This window comes from Leptodactylus fuscus, chromosome 4 (assembly GCF_031893055.1).
Source record: "Leptodactylus fuscus isolate aLepFus1 chromosome 4, aLepFus1.hap2, whole genome shotgun sequence".
Taxonomy (NCBI): Eukaryota; Metazoa; Chordata; class Amphibia; order Anura; family Leptodactylidae; genus Leptodactylus; species Leptodactylus fuscus.
Genome location: NC_134268.1, coordinates 100,781,316 through 100,808,922, shown reverse-complemented (window position 1 = coordinate 100,808,922; position 27,607 = coordinate 100,781,316). Strand labels below are relative to the sequence as shown.

At 41.7% G+C, this 27,607-nt stretch overlaps 1 protein-coding gene across 1 annotated transcript in view; it reads left to right on the top strand.

Moving 5' to 3' along the window:
• Positions 1–27,071, top strand: part of GPLD1 (glycosylphosphatidylinositol specific phospholipase D1) — a 57,016-nt gene extending 29,945 nt beyond the window's left edge. The window contains exons 14-25 of the mRNA XM_075270936.1: positions 3,895–4,081; positions 7,272–7,382; positions 8,908–8,982; positions 9,100–9,256; positions 10,365–10,506; positions 14,458–14,548; positions 16,549–16,642; positions 18,315–18,491; positions 21,754–21,914; positions 26,428–26,454; positions 26,527–26,577; positions 26,963–27,071. Of these exons, the coding sequence (XP_075127037.1) occupies positions 3,895–4,081; positions 7,272–7,382; positions 8,908–8,982; positions 9,100–9,256; positions 10,365–10,506; positions 14,458–14,548; positions 16,549–16,642; positions 18,315–18,491; positions 21,754–21,914; positions 26,428–26,454; positions 26,527–26,577; positions 26,963–27,043 (1,354 nt within the window). The 3' untranslated portion in view covers positions 27,044–27,071. The remainder of the gene's footprint in view (positions 1–3,894; positions 4,082–7,271; positions 7,383–8,907; positions 8,983–9,099; positions 9,257–10,364; positions 10,507–14,457; positions 14,549–16,548; positions 16,643–18,314; positions 18,492–21,753; positions 21,915–26,427; positions 26,455–26,526; positions 26,578–26,962) is intronic.
• The last annotated feature ends 536 nt before the right edge of the window (positions 27,072–27,607 follow it).

Below are 27,607 nucleotides of genomic sequence, written 5' to 3'. Positions count from 1 at the left end.
CATCTTCCAGGCTCTTTGCTTTCCTAGGCCTTTTCTTTCTCTTCCTTTCAGGTCAGCCGATGTGCTGACTCCACAGTGACACTGGCAGGAATGTGTAAGCTCCCGCTGCTGCTGCACAGTTGGTCCCTTGTAGCATCAGCAGTCTGATAAGAGCTCGTTCACATCTGCGCCCGTACTCCGTTCTGCAGGTTTCTGTTTCCTGCGCAAAACAGGGGCAGAAGATGGAAACCTGTCGGCATGTTTCAATCCCCTTCATTTGAATGGGCTTGAAAAGTCTCCAGCTGTGTGCGCCGGTGAGCGTTTTATGCGCTCCTTGGCAAAACCATTTTTTTAAAACCGGACACAGAGTCAGACATGCAGTACTCTGTGTCCGGTTTAAAAAAAAAAAGGCGGTTTTGCCGCAGAGCGCATAAAACGCTCCCCGGCGCTCACGGCCGGACTCGGCATGACAGGTTTCCGTCTTCTGCATGCAGAAGACGGAAACCTGAAAACGGAATTCAGGGGCTGGTGTGAACCCAGCGTAACCTTTATAAACACTGTAGTGCTATAGAATGGCTTCAGGACTGTTATGAAGCCATCATATAGGCCAGCCATGTCAAACTCATTTACAGTGAGGGTCACATCAGGATTAAGGTTGCTTTCAAAGTGGTATTTTTAATTATAAAACTTTATAAATGTAATTCCTTAAAATATTGTCAATGTATATCATACTCCTTTAACACCAATACAGCCTTATGTTGTGGATATGACAGAAATGTCTAAGAAGGGAAACATTTTTTAAATTAGTAATATGGTTATTGGCACATTAGAAATAGGTGGCGATGAATGTAGCTTTCACAGTCTTCTGGGTAGGGTTTTCACAAGTGAGTCTGTGGGACTTTGTACCCATTCAGCGAGATCAGACACTGATGATGGGTAGAAAGATTTGGCTTACCAAATAGTTCTCTAAAAGGTACTCTAGTTTCTCCCTACCAAGTGGTATGGTACATTGTGTCATTGCAGAAAGCTTCACAAAACTAAAGAATCATTGAAAATCTATTTTCTGAACAGTGGAGATTAGACTTCCAAGAACCAGCAATAGTTTGTTTCACAGCTTATAAAAAAGAAACCAATAAGGTTTCGCTATAGGGACACTTTTATCATCCTTATTGAGGAAAGATTTACATGGTAAGTTATTTCAATTATTGCCAGTGACAACATGAAAGAGGCAAAACAGTATAGACAAAATGCTAGCTAAATTGAGGCAACCAAGTACACCAAGTGTACAATAAAGCAAGTTACTAATACAATGGCAACCTTTGAAACATGAAGATGGCCAAAAACAGCTTAGGTTATTCAGTTAGAGATATCCCTTGAGCAACACTGTGAAAAGGTCTAAATCATTAAAGATATATTATATATTATAGTCTATGGGGTCTGTGTGCTTCCATAAGCTCACCACTTGTCAGTGTTTTCGGTATTAGGTTCTGGGAGTCCCCATGCGGACTTCCCGAACGGATTACCAAATGCAGATGTGAACCGGGTCTTAAACATTTTTGCAAATGTTTTTTTTACATGTTTCAGAGTTTTAAACATTTTCCCTAATCACCTTAGTTGTGACAATCTTTTGTCTTGATTGGTTGCCAAATATTTAAGACCCAGTTCACATCTGCATTCGGTAATCCGTTCGGGAAGTCCGCATGGGGCCTCCCAGAATCTAATACCGAACACATTGACAAGTGGTGAGCTTATGGAAGCACACAGACCCCATAGACTGAACGCTGAAACATGTAAAGAAAACATTTGCAAAAATTTTAAAGACCCGGTTCACATCTGCGTTCAGTAATCCGTTGGCAACCTGTCACCAGTAAGGATACATTCACACCTGTAACGACCTGTGTTATTCCTTCACAGACTCTGATGCAGATGTGAACATAGCCTGAAATGGCTAGAGCAAATCTCTTAAATGCTGTACATTTTTTATTACCTACCGTATTTTTCGGACTATAAGACGCACTGGACTAGGACTAGGTTTTAGAGGAGGAAAATAGGGAAAAAACATTTTGAAGCAAAAAATGGTAAAATATTTAATATATGGGAGTTGTAGTTTTGCAACAGCTGCAAGGCCACATTGACAGGTGACCCTGCAGCTGTACGGGGATGCATAGAGTGGTTTTTTTTTTTTGCAGGGCCAGATGTACTTTTTAGTTTACCATTTTGGGGAATGTCTATTGCTTAGATCACCTTGTATTGAAAAAAAAACAAACGGTGGTTTATGATATATGATTTTCTACTTTTTTATATATATTCTAGGGACAGGAGGTGATTTAGAACTTTTATTTATTTCATATTTTTAAAGCTTTTTTTTTTTTTTTTAACTATTTTATCCCCCCCCCCCGGGGGCTTGAACCTGCGGTCACTTGATTGCAAGTCCCATAGACGGCAATACAACTGTATTGCCGTCTATGGGACATTCTGTCTATTAGTATTACGGCTGGTCATAGACCCAGCCGCAATACTAATATATAGCAGTGACAGGCCTGGGAGCCTCATTAGGCTCCCGGCTGTCACCCGAACAGGTCGGCTCCTGCGATATCGCCGCGCAGGAGCCGGCCTGCAACTTCACAGGTATGGGGGGTAGGTGGGGACCGGCCCCGGGGGAGAAGGGGCCACCGATACTGACCCAGCATCCGCTGTACTAGAGAGGCGGATGCCGGGCGAGGGATAGACGTCGCCGGCACAGGTGCCGGAGCCTGAGACATCGCTACGCTCCTCTGCCCTGCATGAAGCCAGCGGCGGGGGGAATGAAGGAGCGGAATAGCATCACTCCTCCCGCTGCTGGCTTCATGCAGGGCAGAGGAACGTAGCGATGTCTCAGGCCCCGGCGTCTATCCCTTGCCAACATCCGCCTCTCTATTACGGCGGGTGCCAGGCGCCACATTCAGACTATAAGACGCACCCTTCTTTTCCCCCCAAATTTGGGGGAAAAAAAGTGCGTCTTATAGTCCGAAAAATACGGTATATTATGGTATGTTATGTTAAAATGTTTACGTTTCAGTTGTCTACAAATTTAAAAATGGGTTGTTTCATGGAAAAGAAGCCCCTTTTAGTTCTTCACCTCTTGTCTGTAAGTTATGAAAGTAGTTTCGTTTAACATCTAGGCACGTAAGAAAGGTTTGCTCTATAGTTGATCTGTAGTATGAGTATAAGGTAGAAATGAGACTTGAGGTAGAAGGGACTATACAACATATGTGAAAAATTGGAAAGGGGGAGAGTTCAGGAGGAAGACAAAGTTCCTGATTTGTAAATATCAAAAATGTTTACTTGAGGGAAGGTTATATTGTTCAACAGTAAAAGAAATTTGACCTTGTTAGAAAATAGTAATGGGATGGATGGAGAGATGGGGTAATTCAGGTGCTCTAGTGTAAACCATAGGGCTACTTCAGAAGTGACATGATATTTGACAAGTGGAGTTATCTGAGGCATGTGTTTGTACTATTCTGGACAACCAGACCATCGATAAGAGGACTTTTCACCACCTCCACAAGCTCTCGCTCTTTGTATCCACTGATTCTGGCACACTTTTTTTCTCGTCCCCACGCAGGTAATTCCAATGCCTGATATTATTAGGTCTAGTTATTTTAGAGATTTTAGATGAATTTTAAATCAACTGTTGGACGGTTCTAATGTAATAGTCGGAGATACACTGGAAGCTCTATCAAATTAAGGAAGAACGTTATGTTCCATATGTTGTTTCATATTTGCACCCAATATAACAATTTTGTGTTGCGTGAGTTAAGAGTGGAAGATGTAAATAGCTGTATATAGAGTGTCTATTCTAATAATAATTTGCTTCTTACTGGACACCCCACAGCCTCAGTTTTACTTTTCTGAGACTAAGATAATATTTTTCAGGGCAGTCGCCACAGGTGATCTTAACAATGATGGCTGGGATGATTTAGTTGTAGGAGCCCCAGGCTGCAGCACGTTGGGCCATGTACAAGTTGGCTGTGTGTATATCGTCTACAGTAATGAATCTGGAATCCCTTCTGAGGACATGGACTTAGATAAAGATGCTGATGTATCACTGAAAGGCTTTGAGGTAATAAGAAGTAAGCTATTGGTATAGCCAAGATGGTGAGTATTACTTGACATGGTACATATTATGTGCATAACAAACTATGGCTATATTCTTATCCCGCAACCTCCAAAATATAATAAAAATAAGTATTTGATTAGACAGATACATGAAGAGCAGACATCAACCTGCACAAAGTTGGGTCACAACCATCTGTCCTGATGCAGTGATAGACAATGCCTATTTACATTTGTACACAAAATGCACAGAAAATATGTATTAGCCCACCTGATTTAACCTATAAGTCACAGGAAAAATATCCAGGCACTGAAAAAGACTATGGCGTGGCTCCAGGTAATTGGAAGGTAATGGAGGAAAAATCCAATGTCCAGACTAACTTTAATAAAATCACCTTTATTACAGCCATTAAAATACCATGTAAAATGTCCCCTTCTGACATGTTTTGGGCTATAACCAAACTTAGTCCTTAAAGGAATTCTATCATTGGGAAAACTCATTTTAACTAAGCATATATTTGCATAGCCTTTAGAAAGGCTATTCCATGCATACTTTTAATTTGTTAATCCTCTCAGCCGTTTTTGAATTAGCCCGCTTTTATTGATAATTGCTAATTAGCCAGCATGGAGCACCCAAGAAATTCACTGAGCAGTGTGTGTTGTGGGTACAGAGGGGGAGGTCAGAGCAGGGAGGCTGAGGAGACAACATCATCAGCAACAGCAGCAGCAGCAGCCTCCCTGCTCTCACCTGACCCCGGGGTACACACAGGATCAGGATGCATATTTATGTACAAGAGGGACACATAGGAATAGAATTCTAGGAGGGTGGAAGAACATGGAACAATATCGAAGAAAAGATTAAAACAGAATAGAACAATATCGAAGAAACCTCCCTTCTAGAATTCTATTCCTATGTTTCCCTCTTGTACATAAATATGCATCCTTCAGAAATTGTTTTTAGATATACCTGAAGAAGAAGCCGAGAGCTTCGGAATGTTGTAATCTACCATCATTATTAGTTAGCCATTAAAAAAGGTATCAACTACTGAAGACTCGAGTTTTGTTTTTTCTTTTTATATTTCCTACCCACTGGCTAATACGGTACAAAAATAAACATTTTCCTTAAAAAAAAAAAAAAAAAAAAAATTTATGAAAAGTCATTGGAAAAAAATCAGTGACTTTTCATTGTTTTTTTTTGTCTTCTGTGCTAAGATATCATTCTGGAACAGTTTAACAAATTGCAGAGGTTTGGGTTAATTCTGCTACATCTATGTATTTATGCATCTATGGTATATATCTGTGTGTTTTCACTTACCCTCATCACATGTTTTCAAGTCATGTGGTTTTTTACTCAGGTGCTACCTGCTCATCCCCCGTGTATATAATAGGGTGTTCATTTGTGTTTTACCTATGCTATGATTAAAGACTGTCTGCTTATAGTACAAACTGCGTCAGAAGGGGTCTTGCTATGTAACAATTAGGTTTTTTTTTATTGCTATCTCCTGTTCTTATGGCACATCTTAGATGGTACTTTTAAAGGCTGTAACAAATATGATTCTTTCATTTAGTCTGGACACTGGATTTTTAATCCATTACATTCCTCTTGTAGGAGTAAATTCTAGTTTATATTCTGTTATCCAAATTCCAAGCCTCTACTTTAAGGCTGTTAAGACTTTCATACTGTTGTATGACTTTTTTACAGCTGTGATTTGTCTGTAAAAACAGTCAAGTTGCAGACCTGTTACATGCAAATGCCAGAAGATTAAAATCACCTACCGTGCTTCACCGAAAATAAGACAGTATCTTATATTAAATTTTCGTCCTAAATATAGGACCTATCTTATTTTTGGGGGACGTCTTATGACAACCGGCAGTCATGCCGGCACTTCCTTAGCAGAGCGCCGACATGACTGCCGGTTGTAGGTAGTGTGGTGGTGGTGGTGGGGAGGTATCCTACTTACTTTTCCCATATTTGTAGCAGCAATGGTGCTGCTGTTTGTCCCAACAGCGGCAGTGGAAGTGGTGGGCGGGGCTTAGCGAGGCTTCCGGCGGTTGCGCCGAGGAGCCTCACTTCACTGGCATTGCAGTCGGCTGGATGCACACGGCAGTTTGCACAGTAAAGCCGGCTGCTGCTGCTGCCTCTGCTGTATGTCAACTGCTGCCTCTGCCTCTGGGATGAGCTGGGAGAGCCGACTCCCCGCAGCATATGCACAGTGGGCATCTCCCAGCTCATCCTACAGTAGCAGGGACAGTGGATACAGCAGCAGAGGCAGCAGCCGGCTTTCCTGAGCACACGGAGCACATCGCACAGTGTTCCGCCGGCTGCAATGGTTTTTGATCATGCCTTATTTTCGGGGTTCCTTATATTAGGCAATTCTACAAAAAAAACAACAAAAAACATGCCTTACTTTCGAGGGGTATCCTAGCAGCCAAAACAGCTCTGACCGGTCATGAAAACCTTGGACATCGGTCATCCATGTGCATGTTTCCAGTTAGTTTGCTGTTCATTGTCAGACCATTACTGGTAAGTAGTAACCAAAGCATAACAGAAAAACCCCATAAACCCCCCACCATTTCTAGCAATGTAGTAGGATCCTATGTTACTATAATAGTAGTGCATTATTACGTCTAGTAGTAATGGGACGATAATGTGCCGTGTTATAATAGTGCATGCTATGGTTTTGCAATGCAGGTATGTGTTTTGTTCAGATAAAACACAGGTAAGGCAAGGTTCACACTTGGGCTGAGCCCTCCATTGCTCAGGTCCACTGGAAAATCTGAACGATGGAGAGCCTGTCCTCTAAAATAACAGTTAACCACGGACACCCACAGACCCCATAGACTATAATGGGATCCGCCGGGTGTCAGTCAGGCTTCCATTGTCTTTAGACTAAAACTGGTAGAGAGAAAAGTCTCTCCAACGATTTTCAGCGAATCAGTCTCTGATACAGATGTGAACCTAGCCTGAGGGACACCATTTCAATGTGTATCCCCTGTACACGCTGCATGGCTGAAAACAGCATTTCAGAACCATGGTAGTTACCATGCTACACATAATAGCACCTTAAGGTGTACGAAAGTTTCTCTTTTATCATTATGTAGAGCTAACAGCTCTAAACAAGGTAAATAGAGCACATGTAGAAAGCCAAGTGAATATCTTCGCTGTAGACAGTAATGTATTTACTTTTACTGTACAGTCCTCTGGCAGATTTGGGTCATCTGTGGCAGTGTTGGACTTTAATGTTGATGGACAACTAGATCTGGCAGTGGGAGCTCCATCGGTTGGATCTGACCAACTTACATACACAGTAAGAAAATAAGACTTATCTTCTAGAATACATATATTTATGTTTGTCTCTTCATGAACTACATGTTTAGCTATTTATTTTTTCAACTCCAGTGCAGTAAGCAACAGTACAGTAAATCATTATCCCAGTGACTATTGTATGGTATAACAGATCATAACTATGTAAGGAAAATTGTATGGAAGACTCAATAGAACTGGCTAATCTGATTTTTATTGATTAGAGAAGAGCGAACAGCGTTCGATCGAATAGCTATTCGATTGAATATCAGGCTGTTCAAGATATTCGATTCCAATTGAATACCACATGGCAAACGCAGTAAAAATTTGTATCACCTCCCACCTTCCCTGGTGCTTTTTTTGCACCAATAACTGTGCAGGGTGGGTACTGTTGGATTTCCCGTTGCCTATTCCATCTGTGGTTGTCATGGGCAACATGATTTAAAGGGGTGCTTGGTAATGTTTCTTTAGCTTAAAATTTGGGTTTCTGTCCATACAATTGGGGAGGAAAGAAGGTTTCCAGGTATTTTCCCACTTTCATAGAGGTTTTTTGAGTGTGGAAAGTGTCTAGTTGATAGGCTGTGATAGTGGGGTAAAACTGTGACTTGGGCATGTTAGATACCCCCAGACATGCTTCCCCTGCTGTCCCAGTTGCATTCCAGAGGTGTTGTCGTCATTTGCTGAGGTGTCATAGTGGACTTGGTTACCCTCCTGTCAAATAGTGGTTTCCTCTGAAACGAGTATTTTTTCCCCATAGACTATAATAGGGTTCGATATTCATTCGCTTAGTCGAATATTGAGGGGCTATTCGAAACGAATATTGATTATTTCACTGTTGGCTCATCTCTATTATTGATGATTCAATCTGGTTATTTAGAGATTTGTGGCAGCGTTCGATATGAACTGTTTGATACACTGAAACTTCATATCCAGCCTTTCCTTGTTTTCAAGGATACTGTTAACATATTTTTTGCTCAGTAGATTTAATCTTCATGGAAATTACCATTTTTTTTTATTATTTTTTGAATAAGATTATTAATTGCTGCTTTTTATATATGGCCCAATTCAATATTTGTAAATTTCTCTTTGGTTTTTATAAAGTGACATGTCTGAACAACTGATCTGGCTGTCAACCCCCACTGATCAGATATTTATGGCCTATCCTAATGATAAGTCATAAATAAAATAAAAAAAAGTGCAATTTCTTGCAATGTTTACACTTAGAAAAATACAGTTATGAGAAGAACAAATTAAACCCTCCTAGAAATCAGTGAATTTCTACATAAAGTCAACATTACCTTGACATAAAAGTGGGCACAGGTATTATTGAACAGTAGCATACAGATAATAAACTCTTCCTCCTTGTAAGATTCTCCAATAGCTGTGCATCAATACAGTGACATGATGTTCATAGAAATGAAACTCGCCTACATTTTTTGTTGCTATTTTTGAATACATTTTATTACATTATGATGAATTTATTCTTGAATTCGATACTATTTATTATTCTAATCTGCTTGCTTATATAGGGCTCTGTGTATGTGTATTATGGGTCAAAGGAAAATGGCTTTTCGTCTCAACCAAATATCACCATAAAATGCAGGGTAAGTAATTCTTAAAATTGCATCACACGTTTGAGAAGCTTCTGTGGACAATAATACTGTATATCTGCAATTTCATCTAGGTACAAGTAAATAAACCATATATTATACACATTGCAGTTTACATATTGTAACTTTGGATGGACATTGCACTCTGCTGACGTGAATGGAGACAAGAAGCTTGATTTAGTAGTCGGTTCACCGTATGCTTCTGGTGGAGGAAAGCAGAGAGGTTTGGTGGCTGCGTTTTATGCAAGTCATAGAGGATCTATAAAAGGTGATGGAAGTCCTTTTCATTCTGGGCACATTAATGATACATTTTGCTATATATCATCAAGGTTTGTGCCTGATAGAGGTACTCTCATTAGAAGGATCCTATCTATCTTGCTAGTTTATGTCAAAAGAAGAGATTATACTGTTTTTCAAATGCTGCTTCATTTACCTGCAATATCAGATTATTCCTCTCAGTTGTTTACAGCTTGTTGCCTAGGTCTCTGGCCTGATGTGTTATCTGGCAGCATCAACACACAGGCTGAGTGACATCATTCCTTGTTCTCTGGAGTGGAGGTGGGGTGAGTTCTCCAGAGCACTCCTGCTTTTAAAGGGGTTGTCCTATCTCACATATCCTATCTGTACTAGTAGCTTATGTAAATTGAAAACTTTTCCTAAATATATTGGTTAGAAATTCTGCTTTGTTTGCCTGCTATGTGAACTTATTCCTCCCATTGTTTACACAGTGTTTCTATAACCACGGACCTGTGAGATAGGACAAGTGATGTCGATTAGTGTCCGCAGGACAATCAGATCAGCTAATTGCAGTTTGCTGATAAAGCCGAATCGGTTATTTCTCTATATAAACACACATAACACTGAATTCTCTAGAAGCATGTACATATTATCTGATCTACATAAGTACTGGGATACTGCAGTATCCGATTCATCAAAATGGAAGGAGAAATACAGGAATTGAGAAGAAGAGATTGCAGGCAAAGCTGAAACACTGAGATGGGAAAACCCCTTTAAGCTCATTTATCTCCTGCTCTTTGCTTGGGTAGCCGAAGATGCGTCAGCTAATTGCAGTTTGCTTATAAAGACTGGGCTTGCTCAGTGCTTATTTCTGTATGTAAGTGCAGAGATAACACTGTAGAGTTTAGCACCAGCCCACTGTTCCTCCTGACAACTTGGAAGTTTTGTCTCTTATTGTCTGCCCCTGCAGCTATTCTATGCCCAACCACCAGCTTGTAAGATGGTGAATGAGTGAGATGAAAAAAACCCTTTAACTTATAGCCTATATTGTGTTGGGAATTGACCTCACCTAAATGTGTACTATCATTCTTAGTAAGGTATTGTGTGTTAAAGTAGTGACTGGTATGTTTCTTCCCAAGGCAGTTTATATTTGGAAGAAGCTGATTGGAGTATTTATGGAGAACAGGACTATGCCTGGTTTGGCTATTCCATTCATAGCCATAAACAAAGGCGTAAAACATTGCTAGTGATTGGGAGTCCCACCTGGAGATCATGCGAGAGGTATTTCTTTAACCACTTCAGAACCGTGTTATTTTCCCTAGTTCAGGATGGGACACATTTTCAGTTTTTATTGTACATGTGGTTTTAAGGTTTTATGTTTTGTTTTTTTTCTTTTGGGTTATTCAAATAATTTTTAATCTTTTTTTTCTGGTGCTAAATAGTGGGTTTTTTTTAATGTTATTTCTACTTTTTCATGTTTTTTCTTTATTTTAATATCTGAGAAATGTAAACAAAAAATGAAAGGAAATGTGTCTTTTTCACATTTTTCATGTTTTTTTGTTATAGCACAAAGGACTACTTAAAAATGTTTTAAATAGTTTTCCCTCTCCATTACTGTTATTTTTTTGCAGGTGACAATTATTGTAGTGCAGCCAGGAGTAGGAGTAGAACGTCTGACGTGTTTATTTTGTTTATTTTTTTAATTATACATTGTGCCCCCCCTAAAGTCATAATAGACATTTAGGTGGCATTTTAATTTTTTTTTTTTTTTTTAAATACTGATTTCTCCTGTAACTGGGGCTGATCCACTAGCTTGAGTTACAGAAGGCATGCAGTCTCCAACAGCATACTGTAGAACTGATGTGTTTCCCCTAGGTCATGTGACCTTGGGGCTGGAAGTGAAGCCTCATCATGGCAGCTCCCATAGCTATGCACACAGCACTAATTGAGCTCTGTGTACTTAGTGATTGGGAATGCAGGGACAGTAATATACCCTATGGGAGGTCCAGCTGTAGTAACTAAAAATCAATGACAGTGTTGTACATTTTATTGGTTATTTTAGCTCAGCCTCAGTTGGGGAAAGCCTTGTTCCCCATCCACTATACAAAATGTAATTGAAAAGGGGCACATCACCAGGCCCCTTTTCAATAGATGGCAGCTCAGGGGAGGTAGTTGAAAATAATAAATACATATATTCACCTTTCCTGAGGTTAAGGTTCTCCCCAGCGCTCTTCCGTCATGTGACTGAAGCCACACTGAGGCCTGTGATTAAGCCCTAGCAGTTACAGGGGCGTGGCAGCGTAACGACATCAGTGCACCCCAAGTGACTACTGAGGTCCAACCACAGGCCTCATCTGAAGTGACATCTGAAGAAGGCCAAAAACACCGAAAACAGCAACATGGAGGGAGGATGCATAGGTAGGAAAAGTAAAGGGCCTTCCCTAATCACCTTCCTTGGGCTTCTGATTATTATACTCTGGGGTCTGAGGAGACAACACAGTATGATAATAGCACCGAAGCAGAGCGTAGCTGTTTGGAGCATATAATAGTGTGTGTGGGACATTGTGGAGCATGTAATACTGGGTGGGGGCCATTGTGGGGAGCATATACTACTAGGTGGTGGCCACTGTTTGTAGCATATTATACTGTGTGGGGCCATTGTGAGGAACATATTATACTGGGTGTGCTGCCACTGTGGAGCATATTATAATATGTGTGTGGGGGGCACTGTGGAGCTTATAATGCTGTATGGGGGGCACTGTGGAGCATATAATACTATCTGGGGGCCACTGTTGAGCATATTATACTGTTTGTAGGAGAACACTGTGGAGCATGTAATGCTGTATGGGGCCACTGTCGAGAATATTATACTGTGGGGGGCCTTGTAACTGTCACTATCAAAAACTGTGGGTAGGGGGGAGGGGCCTGGACAAAACTTTGCACCAGGTTCCACAAGACTTTCGTTATGCTGCTGCATTCATGTCATGTTTATCTGTTACATAGCGTGTTTGTAGTTTAGTTTAAAAAAAACTTAATTAAAAAAAGGTAAACTCACCCTCCTTTGCCTTTGTCTCAAATAAAAATAAACAAATTAGGTATCACCATGCTGATGCCTGCACTACAAATGTATAAAAGTATTTTTCCCATACAGCGAAAAATCAAAATGGCCAAAACACTGTATTTTCACCTTCCAAAAATATATTAAGAAAAAGCGATAAAAACATCCACAAAAGATATAAAGAAAAAATACTTCTGGCCCAGCAAATAAACAAAATATGAAAAAGGTAAGTGCCAGAATATGGTGACTCCAAGAGAAAATGTCAATGGTAATGACCCGCAGAGCATAGGCGCAAAGCAGTTTTTCTCCAATTCCATCGCATTCAGCTTCCCAGTACATTGTATGGAATATTAAATGGTGCCATTACGAAGTAAAATTTGTCCCGCTAAAGTTAAGCCTTTTGTGCATGGGAAGATAAAAAGTTGTGGATTTTGGAATTGGGAACTAAAATCGGAAAATGAAAAAATAGTGGAAAAGGATTAATGTAATATGCATAGTCAGCATTACAGCACCTGAACCATGGGCTATACATATGTTCTGGAACAAACTGTATTGATTTCTATGGGAGAGTATTCTAACCTGTAACCTCTGCAGAGGTCAGTGCAAAGAGTATTACTTGGCTTTGTGGTCAGAATCTGAATTGCAGGATTTTTAAGACTCTTTAAAAATATATAAAAATATCGATAACTTGGAAAATTTTTAAAAACCTCACTAAAAATTATTTTAAATGTTTATTGTGCACTTAATTAAAAAATAGGTCATTTTCTGGCAACAGATTCCCTTTAAAACTCATGGTTATAAATACTATTACACTCCCCTTTATTTTCTTACTTTTTTTTTACCAACATCAAATGTTTTATATTCTACCTGGTTTATATTTGTGTTATTTTACACTTTTGTATTATAATTGTCTTATTGCTAGGACTATTTCATGCTCTTGCAACATTTCAATAAATACTTTTGAAATCAAAATTCATAGTTAGTAAAGATAATGGTAACAGGTAGGGTATATGATAGGGAATTGCTAGATGAGCAATTCGTCAGTAGCTGCTGGTTAAACCTAGAAGGAAGGGTGTTAAAGATATTGCCTCACCAAAGCCACTTTGGCACACCTGGTGATCACCTTTCTTCCTTATGTTCCACTCGTTCCACTCACGCACCCTTGAGTGTGTCCGGGTCTTCTAGGATAATACAAAACAAGCTTTCTAAATTTTGTATAATTATTAACCCTAAATGGGTCGGTACTAACTACCTAACATATACAGAAATACATATCAGTGATTGATAAGCATATACAGATAAAGTACAATACAATACATAAAAATAGGATTAAAAGGTATAAATGGAAAAAATACCAAATGAATCTCTGAAGCCGATCTCGTAGTCTCCAGGCACATGTTTAATAAGTAATAGATCTTTAGCCTTCTCACATGGCTTCCAGCAGTAGAACTCCTTTTGTCTCCTCATGGGAAACAATATATCTCTGCCCAGTCTGCTCCCAGAATTATGTCATTAGGGAGGAAGTCCAACCCTCCATCTGTGAAACCAAAGAACTAAGAACAGTCATAATTCCTTGCCAGATGATCATAAGGTCAGGCCAGTGGTATGATGGGGTCCATAGTGAGATCTCCATCGTATAGACACCAAGGATGACCCCCCAATTCCCTTTGGGTAATGACTTCAGTGCCTGAACCCTTCCCCTGCTCTCAACCATAGCGAGTTTGGACTTTGAGCGTTCGGGTCCGCCTGGCCCACCTGAGGAATTTACCAGTACAACTGTGACATGTCCTCCTAAGCAAATATTACAAACAGTATACAGCCAGCACCAACAAGGCAATTGCAAGCATAAGGGAGAGGGCTGGAAAAGTATATAAAGGAATCCACCCTAGACTTGATTGGCCAGGAGCAATGTCAATGAAAAGCTACTAACTTAACTCCATAGTAACCAAAGGAAGTAAAGTACTGAATGGACTCGCACATAGCAACGAATCCTCAGATGTGCTACTACAACAAGTGAAAAGGATCGCAACTGAACATGCCTCCTGTGCTGAAATGTGAGACTGGAGAATGGCGCAGTGGCTCACAAAGACAAAGATATTATAGTATAATTACCCCTTACTGTCTTTATTTTGCCAAAGGATTAACATGAATCATAATCCAAAATTTTTCTACAGATATAGCTGTGAAAGTCTACAAAATCAAGGGAAGACCTATGGATTCTACCCACCAAGCAAAAACATATCTTTCAATATACATGGAAATGAAGTAAGTTACTTTCCTATAGCACAGTTGTAGGGATAACGTCACTCCTTAGGGAGAGACCACCTTCTCAGGTGTGTGGAGACTTATAGCCATAGTTGCTCCACTGCAAAGGAACATGGGAAGAATATGCAAATCTGTCTCCCAAGATGTAAACAGGGAGACAGTGCCTCTGTTTGCTGCCCTCTATAGCAAGCAACCCTGAACAACATGCCCGACTTCCCAGAAGCCTTTGCTGCATGATGTGAGGTTATAACCAAATCAGTTTCTCAGCTACAGACGGCACCGTTTCTGTCTCTTTGGACGTCATCAGCGCAGCCTAGAGAGAACTGATTTGGTGTAAGTGAGAGGCTGTGAGACCAGATTGTGGGGATAACGTCACTCCTTAGAAACGGTGCCGTCCGTAGCTGAGAAACTGATTTGGTTATAACCTCGCATCATGCAGCAAAGGCTTCTGGGAAGTCGGGCATGTTGTTCAGGGTTGCTTGCTATAGAGGGCAGCAAACAGAGGCACTGTCTCCCTGTTTACATCTTGGGAGACAGATTTGCATATTCTTCCCATAGCACAGTTGGTAATACACACAAATTCATCACCTAGCAGATCAGATATAATGGTCATTCTGCTGAAAAATATTATCATTGCGGTTAATATGAACACAGAATATGAAAAAAGATATCATGTAGCCATCAAGTTATACCTGTAATATAGGGCTGAGTTCTCTGCAGACTTTCTGCTCCTATATTACCTATATGGAATACACCAGCATTTATTTAGATATACACAGTCCAGTCACATTAATGTGACCACCTGCCAAAATCCAGAATAACCATCTTTCGCAGAGCAGACCGCTGTGAGACGTGCAGGAAGAGAGGGGACTTTGTGATGATGTTCAATGGGATGTTGAGCCATGCCGACTCCAGTGCCATGCCCAGCTGCGCTAGGTTACGTGGTTGAGCATACATGGTGCGAACAACCCGATCAAGGTGGTCCCACAGATTCTTGATTGGGTTGAAGTCTGGCGAATTTGCTGGCCAAGGGAATACGGTAAACTCATCCTGGTGTTCCTCGAACCACGCACGTACATTGCGAGCATTATGACACGTCACATTGTCCTGCTGGTAGATGCCATCATCCTGAGGAAAAACAATTCGCATGTAGGGGTGAACATGGTACGCAAGGATAGATGCATACTTGTGTTGATCCATCATGCCTTCCACAATGATGAGTGCCTTCTGTGATTGGTTATTGAACGTTGACATCAAAAGTAGGCGGTGGTCATATTAATATGACTAGACTGTGTAATTGACAACTGTTTTTGAAAACACAGCTTTTAGGTTTAAGATTTTTTTCTGCAATATGCAGATGGGATTAGCTAGAATGATCTACTTTGCAGGTATTGTTAAAGTTAGCGGTTTTTCCGCAGGACTGCATTTTCATAATAATGGGCTCCAGTTAAAATCGTTTTAACTTGCTTTTTTAAGATGCACCAGGATTTCAGAAAGGGGATTTGAGTTTTTCTTAGTTACATTCATGCGATTGTGTGCATGTACAGGTCTGTGACAAAACGGCACAGGCAGCACATACATGATATTGGCGTGCTGTCCACCATTTCCAGTATTTGTTTCCATTTCATTAATAAGCCTGTGCCACAGAAAGAATAGGAATAGGAGCTGTCCTGAGTTTTCTTTTGAGCTCATGACTCCCGTACATGGACCATGATAATAAATGGCCAAGTACATCTATCATAGTTTGGTAGCTGCTAAAAACACAACTAGCAAACTGACAAAGGACACTTTCATGTGCATGGAGGTAAGTAGTTGTTATTCAGGATTAATGAATTGTGCCCTTCACTTTCTTTGTTCTTTTTTATAACAATTTCTTCCTTAGGCCCAATATGGTAATGGGCCATACCTTGGGTACAAATGTTATATTAACAATGTTACTTTCATTTGTGTTAGCTTAAAAAAATATATTTTATTTCTGTCAACTGGCTAATGTTTTGTAGGACCAGAGTAAGATGGGAACATCATTTGCAAGTGGTACTGTGGCTGTGAATGGAGAAAGTACACAATTGCTGATAATAGGCGCACCCACACAAAGTATGTATACTACTGGAAAAGATGCATTTTTGTTGCAGATTTTTCTCCATTTTTTTTTTAAATTAAAGCCAGGAGTGGATTTAGAAAAAGGAAGAAATATAGAGATGGAAGAGATTCCATTATATCTCCCATTCCTTTTAAATTCCTCCTGGCTTTGGCTTGAAAAAATGCAGCAACTGGTTTTTCTGCAATGGGCATTCCCATTAAAATACAGGAAAAAACCTAAGGGTTAGGGCTATATGTTGTGAAAAGCTGTGATTTGTTGCAGATTTTGCTGTGTTGTATTTTTTTGAGCCAAGGTCAGAAGTGCATTTAGCAGAAGGGAGAATTATAAGTACATCCTATATATTTCCCATTCCTTTTTAAGTGGATTTAGCGTAAAAATGAATAAATAAAATGCAGCTTTTCTGAAATATGTGGCCCAACCAAAAATAGGGTTTTAGTAACTAAAACTATAGTCTCACTTCAAAAAGATTGCGTCTCTGTTATAGCCATATCAGGCAGTGATAGGACTATTTGCTCTCCCTGAGTGCAAGGCAACAACCCACCCAGACTGAACAAATACAATGGCTAAACTAGTGCCAGCTAAACCCAAGATTCTGTTCCCTAATCCCTATGTGTTTCTGTGTTACCCCCATAGTTTTTTGTGTGTTATCGGAGGAATACGATGTCCACACACAGACACTGTCTGTTGTCACTGCTGGATGGTAGCGTGTCTGCCTTGGCACAGTTGTGCATAAGGATTAGGGCACAGAATCTTGGGTTTAGCTGGCGCTAGTTTAAGCACTGTATTTGTTCAGTCTGAATGGGTGGCTGCAGTGCTCTTAGGGTAAGTCCACAAGTAGTTTCTTGGTCTGGATTTAGATGCGGGAAGCCACGTCAGAATCCGGACCAAAATCTGTCTGCAGCGCCTAGCTAGCTTCCTGCTCCGGATTAGGCCCAAATAAATGGGCCTACTCTGGAGGGATTGTCTTAACGTGGATGCACGACAAGATAGGGCAGGTCTCTTCTTTTTTCTGTGAGTGGTAAAATACCGCTCGCAGAAAAAGGAAATGACCGTCTCCCATTGAATTCAATGAGAGGCGTTTTTTGACCCAAATTTTTATGTGGATTCTGTGTCAAAATCCGGATCAAAAAACTACGTGTGAATTTACCCTTAGGGGGAAGTGAGTGTAGCCACACCAGTCACTAATAGGACTAATGGAGACACAATCTGTTTGGAGTGAGGCTATAATTTTAGTTACATGAGCTCCCCTCGCGTCTGCTCCTAATACTACCGACCAGCTGTTTTGTATTTTTCTGGGCCTGTGACACCCCCACCTGACTCACTGTAATCTTTTTACATTATGATGGCTTCAGGTCATATTTTATTCATTCTATCAGGTGTTGGAATTGTATACCACACAGTAGATGTATTTTTGTGGCAAACTCTGCTCTGTCGTGAAGCAAAATAAAAAGATATTCTGATGTCCACCAGCCCCATGGAGGTCAAAAGAACCATTTCACTAGGTGACTGGAGCGTATGGATGCTTTTGTTGTACAAGTGTTCAAACATGAAGTGAACAGAGCGTAATCCTAATACATGTATATGACTTGACAGTTTGCCACACAGTCACACAGATGACACGACGTCCACGTTTCATCAACCTTTGTTTTATCTGGATTGTTCCAGGCACAACAACAAAGGTTGTCTTCTTATCAAGAGAACTGACGCATGCAGGGGCAGCAATGGTGTACAAACTGAAAGGAAAGACTGACCCATCACTCCTCGGCACACTAAGGGGCGACAGAGAGTTTTCACGTTTTGGAGCTAAACTACATCTGACAGACCTGGATGGAGACGGTTTCGGTATGACTGCATGTGTCTGTATTTTATGGATAGCAATAAGTGTTTTGTTAGCAAATGTCACTAAGGGATTTTCTGGTTTTATGCAAAACAGATAATTATTGAATAATGAAAATTTCTACTATGTAATATTATATTTCAGTTCCTCACCATTTCAATTTTTTGCACTTTCAAGTTCTGTTTGTGGTCAGTGAATAGGAACATTCTTGTTTACATCTATAAAAGCCATAGAAAGCTATTCTCACCCATAGGTGTCATATCTGACAGTTTGCTCAATAACTCAGAGGCTGCAGAAATCTCATCTCATGGCTTGTTAATATTTATCAGTTCATTGGCTGACAGGAAGCAGAGATCTTAAAAATGTCATCTGAGCACACAGTATGTCATATATATATAGGTAAAAACTAAAAGCATCTTGTCCCTTAAACTTGATCCTCCTCATGTACAGTACATGCCATGGGAGGTGAACATACGGTACTTATTCAGCTGTATTGAAAATCTGTTTTAAAGATTGGTGTGTCAACCATAAATGGGACTCGCATGTGTAAGACATTTATGACATATCCTGTAGATCTTTCGGCATCAGCTGAGCCACTGTGGACATTAACCTCCTCCTGATGCCTCACTCAAAGCTGACCAAGGCGCCATTTCAAGGTGGATCATCTACCCCCAGAATGAGATCTGGGGGGCGGCAATCCATTCATATGAGAGCCAGGAGTCTATTGAAGGCTCTCAGGCTTGTTTCTACATTACTTCTGTTATAGGCTGCTTTATACAGCCTGTGATAGAAGTTTCGGTATTTTGCAATGCATTAGCAGGAGAAAAAAAAAAGGTAAAAAAAAGTAATAACAATTCCCAAAATAACCCATCTTTCCCTAGAATATAGATAGAAGTACTTTAATAAAGTGAAACATATACACATTAGGTATTCCTGTGCCCAAAATCCCCCAATCTACAAACTAATAATTAATATGATACTTATATTTCTCACAAACTGTGAAATCCATGAAGGGAACAAAACTGGTGTTTTTTCACTGTTTCATTTCGCATTAAAATTTGAGAAAAAGGCGATTGGCAATATTTAAATTTCTCAAAATGGTATAACTAAAAAATACATCTGGCCCTGCAAAAATAATGTCTTATCCCCGTACATGTAAATATAGAACATATCAAGGGGTATAGTGAGCATTTTGACCCAACTGCCTTTTCACAGATTTTATTAACATTGGGACATGAAAATGAAAAATTACTTTCTTTCCAATAAACCGTCAATTTAGCCCCAAATTTTTCATGTCATGAGGGGCGATCCTCACAGCCCAGCTAGACTGTCAGGAACGCTTTTCTGACAGTGGACAGAGGTCAGTAAAAAAACTAATGGCACTGATATCTCCAGCCCCGGGGAACATAACGGGAAAGCCAACTGTGTGCTGAATTCAGCGCATGCTCAGCTTTCTAGTGGTGTATAAAACCGCATGTGCCTGAGGACATGAAAGGCCTTCTTTAAAGATGGTGGATGTCAGGGAAGGGATTAATAAGGTTATTATTAGGGTTAACTGTTTTAAAGATGAGGTCCCTCCTGACAGCTACTCTATTGCTTAGATGTTCTATATGATTTTAAAATTAATCTGAAACAGATAATTTATTATTTCAAACAATTGAAGAAAACTGAAGGAAATATATTGAATACTAGCATTACCCGTGACTTCATCCGTGGCCCCCCACCCCCTGAGTGCCCCACCTGCAGTGCCACCTGGGCCCCCTCCACCTTTGCCTTGTGGTCGCAGTGGGCCCTTCCAACCCCAGTGCACCCATGTACCCCCACCTTGCGCCCCGCTGGCCCCCCCCACTTTTTTCCCTATCCGCTTCAACATTCTCTCGCTCCGTTCTCCCTCCCCAACCCATGACCCTGGGCCCCCTTCCTACCTTAACCCATGCCCCCTTCCCCCCCCACCCTGTGCCCTGTTTTTGCCATCTCTAACTACCCTCCTACCCGCACCTGTGACCCCGGCCCCACTCCACCCCGGGCTCCCCGTGCGCCGAGGTTACAGGGGTGCATGGGGTTGGCAGACCGTGCAGCGCAGCTGCTGCGGCCATGCACGGTGCGTGGCAGAAGTAGACGGCGATCTGTGGGAGTGCGGCACAGTTCCCTCTACCCCTTTCGACCCCCGGGGCCCCGGCGGACTCACCGCTCCACGCCGCGCGCTGGTCTCCAGCGATGCTGGCAGGTGCGGCTCTCGGATGCTGGCATTTTCTTCCTGTAAGTGTGCGGCCGGCTTGTGGGTCTATTGCTCCGCCCATGCAGTTGCCAGGTCCAATTGGAGCCCCGCGCATGATGTGGTGACGTGAGTTCAGGTCCTTCAGCCCTGTTTGTTCCGACCGACAGTCACTGGTGCTGGTGCGGCTGTCTGCAGAATGTGGGGTGAGGCGGCCGCAATCTATGCCGGCTCCATGCTGCCGGTCGGCATGGCAGCGTTGCTCCGAGCAGGGAGCAGCAGGGGTGAACTCACCGCCCGAGGCGAACGACAAAAAGCCGCCCCCCCCGGGAGGAGGGGGCCGAGCGGATGGGGCGTGATGGAGTGGAGGGGATGGGGCTTAGCGAAGGGGGCAGGGCTTAACGCCGTTCGCAGGCAGAGAGCAGGCACGGAGAGGACCTGCTCTCTGCCTGAGCGTGAGGGGAGGCTGCTGGAGCAGCGCTGCTCTAGTGGCCTCCCCAATCCACTGCTCGGTGCTAAGCCAGTCCAGGACAGCTTGTCCTGGACTGGCTTAGATAAGTAAAAATGCCGCCCTCCCTGGGGCCCTGACATAGCGCCGCCTGAAGCAGTCGCTTCAGGTTGCCTCATGGGAGGTGCGGCGCTGGGGAGCAGCCACCATTTTCTCGGGCGGAGACTTTCTCAGAGGTGCCGCCCACGCAAGGCCACCAACGTATCAGGCCGCTCTGCTTCCCCTGCGGCCTGCCCCCAGACTGCAGCCAAGCAATTGGAGCCCCGGTGAAAGACCTGTAACGTCATCTCAGGTCCTGCAGCGGAGCCGGAGAGCACTTTCACTGGTCGCGGTCGGGATTCCACATGAGTGTGGAACCTAAAAAGTAGCCTATGTTTCCTTCCTAGTGAATATCTAGGTCTGTGGCAAATTTCGTACTAATCCATTCACCCGTTTTTGCGTGATTAAGGAACAAACATCCAAATTCACAAACATCCAAACACACAAACTTTTTATAGTATTATTAGTAGTATAGGGTTTCTTTAATTCTTAATTTGTTTTGCAGATGAAATCATTGTGACCTCACCTGTAAGGACAGGTGACATCACCTCATCAATGTTTGGTTCCCAGGCAGGTCGAGTTTATATCTATAATGGAAATATCACCTCCACAGGACTGCTAACAGGACGATGCAAGTCATGGTTTTCTCCATGTCCTGAAGACTGGGTATGAAAATGGGTCTGCGGTCAAGATTATGTCTCCTTACCCAAAAGCAGACATAATCTCAATTATACTACAAATTGTAAAGAGTTAGGCTATGTTCACACGGCAGAATATATATATATATATATATATATATATATATATAAGCTGAAAATTTGTGTTTTAGGAATTCAGAATGGTGAATTTTTTCCTCTTTCCAAATCCATGTCAATTCCATATTGGCCGATTCAATGGGAGTTTTCAGGTGGAGTCTGCCTGAAGATCGAGCATGGCACTCATTTTTACTAGTTGAAAAAAAATCAGCTAGAGAAAACCATCATCTGCCTCCCATTGAGAGGAGTAAAAACTGATTTCAAGCAGAATTTGTATTTCAAAATGTATTTGTGTGAACATAACCTTAAAAAGTAAACTGTGAAAAATGGTTCTAACAAAAGTAGCTAGCACTCTGCCATAGGCTGTGTACCTAATGGTGCCATGTTTAGAAGAATACAGGGAAAGAAGTGAAAAAAAAAAAAAAAAAAAAGTAGCAACACAGGAACTCAAAAATTCTAGCAGCTTTATTTATTTTGTCTTAAAATAAAGGTTTGTAAAACAAGACACACAACGAAAATCCCCTCTTACGCATTTCTAGTTATTTAAGGACCTTTAATTGCAGTGAATTCGCAAAGAATACAAGGTTATAAAAGGTTATATTTATTCCTCCTACGCATGAGAGCAGTAAGCCAGTATACAGTTAAGGAAATAATTATTTGACCCTTTGCTTGCAAGTTTGCTCACTGACAAAGACATAAACAGTCTATAATTTTAAGGGTAGGCTAATTTTATGAGTGAGAGATAGAATATCATAAATATCCTAATCTAATCAACTCGTTATCTGCATTAAATACAACTATCTTATATTGTCACCTGTATAAGAGACTCCTGTCCACAGACTCCATGAATCAGTCAGACTCTAACCTCTACAACATGGGCAAGACCAAAGAGCTTTCTAAGGATGTCAGGGACAAGATCATAGACCTGTGCCATAGTGGCCCTATTTACTTACCAAGCGGGGGATTGGTAAGTAAATTGGGCCTGTTACCTGCTGGTAAGGCCTATTTATAAAACAAAAAAACAAACCACACACTCATCAGAAGCCCGCCGGGCCCCCTAATGTCCCGGGCCCAGTGGCAGCCGCTAGTAGTAGTTACGCCCCTGTTCACGATGTATTAAAGCAAGTGGGAAGAGGGAGTGATACAGCACAGCGGCTCTACCTGCAGACTCACTCACTGGCCATGTTGCCCTGTGACTCCTTCACTCATGTTAATGGAGTTGTATTGTGAACCTGAGGGTGCCTCAACTTTTGGTTGCAAAAAAAAAAAAAAAGTTGAACATTGTTCTAGCCCAGTGATGGCGAACCTATGGCACGCGTGCCAGAGAGGGCACGCAGAGCCCTCCATGCTGGCACGCGTGCGGTCGCCCGGATCGCTCACCAACAGGGAATCCGGTACAGGATTCCCCGTTGATGAGCGATCACTGCCTTCAGTTGTATGTGCAAATGCACATACAGCTGAAAGCTGTCAGGGTAGGCCGCGGATCGCGCGACCGCGGCCTACACTGGCTGCAGAGTTTGACCTCTGCCCCGACGCGGGCGCGATGACGTCATCAGCGCCGCCAGTGACAAGAAGGTGGATGCCGGCGGCTCTTCAGGGGTGAGTATGAGAGTGGCTCACTGTGTATATGATGTTGGGGGGAGCGCTTATAATACTTGGTGGGGTGTATGATACTGGGGGGGAGTGTATAATACTGGGGGGGCTTATAATACTGGGTGGGGTGTATAATACTGGGTGGGGTGTATAATACTGGGGGGAGTGTATAATACTGAGGGGGCTTATAATACTGGGGGGAGTGTATAATACTGGGGGGGCTTATAATACTGGGTGGGGTGTATAATACTGGGGGGAGTGTATAATACTGGGGGGAGTGTATAATACTGAGGGGGCTTATAATACTGGGGGGAGTGTATAATACTGGGGGGGCTTATAATACTGGGGTGGCTTATAATACTGGGGGGTGTACTAAAGAGCATATAATACTGGGGGGGGGGCCTATTTATAAGCACACAATACTGTGTGTGGATGCCACTGTGGAGCATATAATCCTGTGGGGGGGGGACACCTACTGCGGAGCATATAACACTGGGGGGCTACTGTGGTACTGTGGAGAATATAATATTGTGTGGTGGGCCCACTGCAGAGCATATAATACTGTCTGGGGTCCCCTCACTATTTATATCACACAGTATCTGTTTTATAGCAGACGTGATATTAGTACAGGATGTAAGAATATTACACGGTAACTATAAAACAGATCCTGTGCGATGTAAATAGTGAAAATTAATTGTTCAAAGTACCAAATGCCGAGACCTTTACATTTCAGTACAACGTTGTTTGTATTATTGAAAGCTCTGTAAAGCCCCACATGACTGTAATTTTTGGTCAGTAACTGTCCGCAATTGTGGATCCGCATAGTATTAAGTCTATATTGTCGTGTTGGCACTCCGCGAAAATTTTGTGGGTTTTGGGTTGCAGTTTGGGCACTCGGTCTCTAAAAGGTTCGCCATCACTGTTCTAGCCTTTTTTTTTTCTTTTTTTTTGTGTGGCAATTGCTGCACTCGGGCCGAAATGTGACTCCATTCAATAACATTTAGTGAAGGAATCTCAGAGCGGCATCTTTAGTTGCACAACAGGAATCACAGCCAAAGTTGCCATGTGGCCTTAAACTACCAGAGGTGTCACTGTGGTTTTCAGCCATATGTACCTGATTGAACTACACTCACCGGCCACTTTATTAGGTACACCATGCTAGTAATGGGTTGGACCCCCTTTTGCCTTCAGAACTGCCTCAATTCTTCGTGGCATAGATTCAACAAGGTGCTGGAAGCATTCCTCAGAGATTTTGGTCCATATTGACATGATGGCATCACACAGTTGCCGCAGATTTGTCGGCTGCACATCCATGATGCGAATCTCCCGTTCCACCACATCCCAAAGATGCTCTATTGGATTGAGATCTGGTGACTGTGGAGCCCATTGGAGTACAGTGAACTCATTGTCATGTTCAAGAAACCAGTCTGAGATGATTCCAGCTTTATGACATGGCGCATTATCCTGCTGAAAGTAGCCATCAGATGTTGGGTACATTGTGGTCATAAAGGGATGGACATGGTCAGCAACAATACTCAGGTAGGCTTTGGCGTTGCAACGATGCTCAATTGGTACCAAGGGGCCCAAAGAGTGCCAAGAAAATATTCCCCACACCATGACACCACCACCACCAGCCTGAACCGTTGATACAAGGCAGGATGGATCCATGCTTTCATGTTGTTGACGCCAAATTCTGACCCTACCATCCGAATGTCGCAGCAGAAATCGAGACTCATCAGACCAGGCAACGTTTTTCCAATCTTCAATTGTCCAATTTCGATGAGCTTGTGCAAATTGTAGCCTCAGTTTCCTGTTCTTAGCTGAAAGGAGTGGCACCCTGTGTGGTCTTCTGCTGCTGTAGCCCATCTGCCTCAAAGTTCGACGTACTGTGCGTTCAGAGATGCTCTTCTGGCTACCTTGGTTGTAACGGGTGGCTATTTGAGTCACTGTTGCCTTTCTATCAGCTCGAACCAGTCTGGCCATTCTCCTCTGACCTCTGGCATCAACAACGCATTTCCGCCCACAGAACTGCCGCTCACTGGATGTTTTTTCTTTTTCGGACCATTCTCTGTAAACCCTAGAGATGGTTGTGCGTGAAAATCCCAGTAGATCAGCAGTTTCTGAAATACTCAGACCAGCCCTTCTGACACCAACAACCATGCCACGTTCAAAGGCACTCAAATCACCTTTCTTCCCCATACTGATGCTCGGTTTGAACTGCAGGAGATTGTCTTGACCATGTCTACATGCCGAAATGCACTGAGTTGCCGCCATGTGATTGGCTGATTAGAAATTAAGTGTTAACGAGCAGTTGGACAGGTATACCTAATAAAGTGGCCGGTGAGTGTAGATCTCCATGATCTGTTTTAGTTCTGTACTTCATTCACTTCGGTTAGTTTATCTTAGGGATGCAGAGCCGAGTGCTGCATGGTATAGTATAGAGTGTACTGTACATTTGTTAACTTCGCCAGGTATCTTCTCTTTATTCTTATTAAGATCTTAAGGTTTACTATACGGTCTGCCACCTAACTGCTAGGAAATAATTCCAGGTTATAAGGTTCACAATGAAAATATTAAATCACTTTGCAGAGTTCAATATGATGCTGCTAGTGCGTGATAGAGGTGACTGTCCTTATAAAACAATATTTTTCTTTTTATAAGAGGTCTCCTGTGTATTCAACTATTACACTTTCACAGACTGATTCTAGTAACATGGACTATATAGTGAGCGTGTACTAGGTTTTCTTCTGCTCATAGATCATCATTGATCAGTACAGTAAGAGCTAGAGACTAATTCTACAAATAATTCATTCTGATCTTTCACTTTGCAGGCACAGTATGTACTGGTGTCTCCTGAAGTAAGTATAATAACTGCAGCAGTAGGAAAGGCTTTTACTTATTCTATATGTTAATCTACATCAATATTTCAGGAAAAGGCAAGGTTTGGAAGTACTGTCACTACTATCAAATCAAAGTATAAGGTAAATGAAAGCACTGTATTCATAGCTTTAGCTTCTATAATAGGTGTCCTCTGCGCTAAAAATCTCTGACAGGTAATACAAACTGCTGTATTATACTTCTAACATTGCCTGTTTTTTTTACGAGAACTCCAAGCAGAGATTTTTTTTTTGTCATCTGACCAACAATCCAACTCCCCAATTCACACATTGTCTTATGTGGACAGGATGCCAGTTTGTGTAATCATTCCTAGGAGACTCACTTTGAGGCTCTCATAGGAATATAATATATGAACTGACTTCCTATCCACAAATAGACGCGTCATATAAACCAAGCCTTATTGCAAGTTTTCTGTGCTAAACTTTAGCCTAAGTGTATAGATTAATTTCATTCAATTATTCCTTTCAGAAACAGGTTGTGGTTGCAGCTGTAAGAAGTTCCAGGAAAGCAAGACTGGCAGGAGGACTCTACATTTACAATTTGTATTGAATAATATAGTGGCAATAGATCTTGAAGACTGCACAATACAGATTTTAATAGTGTAATTAAAGGGGTTAAATTAAAAAAAAAATTTAAAAAAAATTGGGGTAAAGTCAAGGATTATTTTATGCTTCCCCATAGGAAATGGTTCGCAGGTCTGCAGTGGTGACGTGTCCTTATTAATATGTAACAATGCAGCCAACCTGTAGCCAACCTGGTATACGCCTTGTTGCATGGCACAATGCCAATGGAACCTTATAATAATCGTACAGGTTGATGGAGACAAAATGGGTTGATGGGGGAAATAGTTGCAGTTACACTATAGCTTTATAGGAGCAGTCAGGCAGCATGGCCCTAGTTTTGAATATTTCAAAATAGAAAAAAATCTTAGCAATTACAAGTTTGTTAGTCTATGGAGGTCTTCAGATCATTGGACAAAACTGTGAGTGCAGAAATGGGGCACGAAAGCTTTCCAGTAGTGAAAGTGCACTTTTCTTTTACTGACATGTCAATTAAATTCTAGAAAAAAAAAAAAAAAAAAAAGCAAATCATGTAAACCAATATACTCAATTT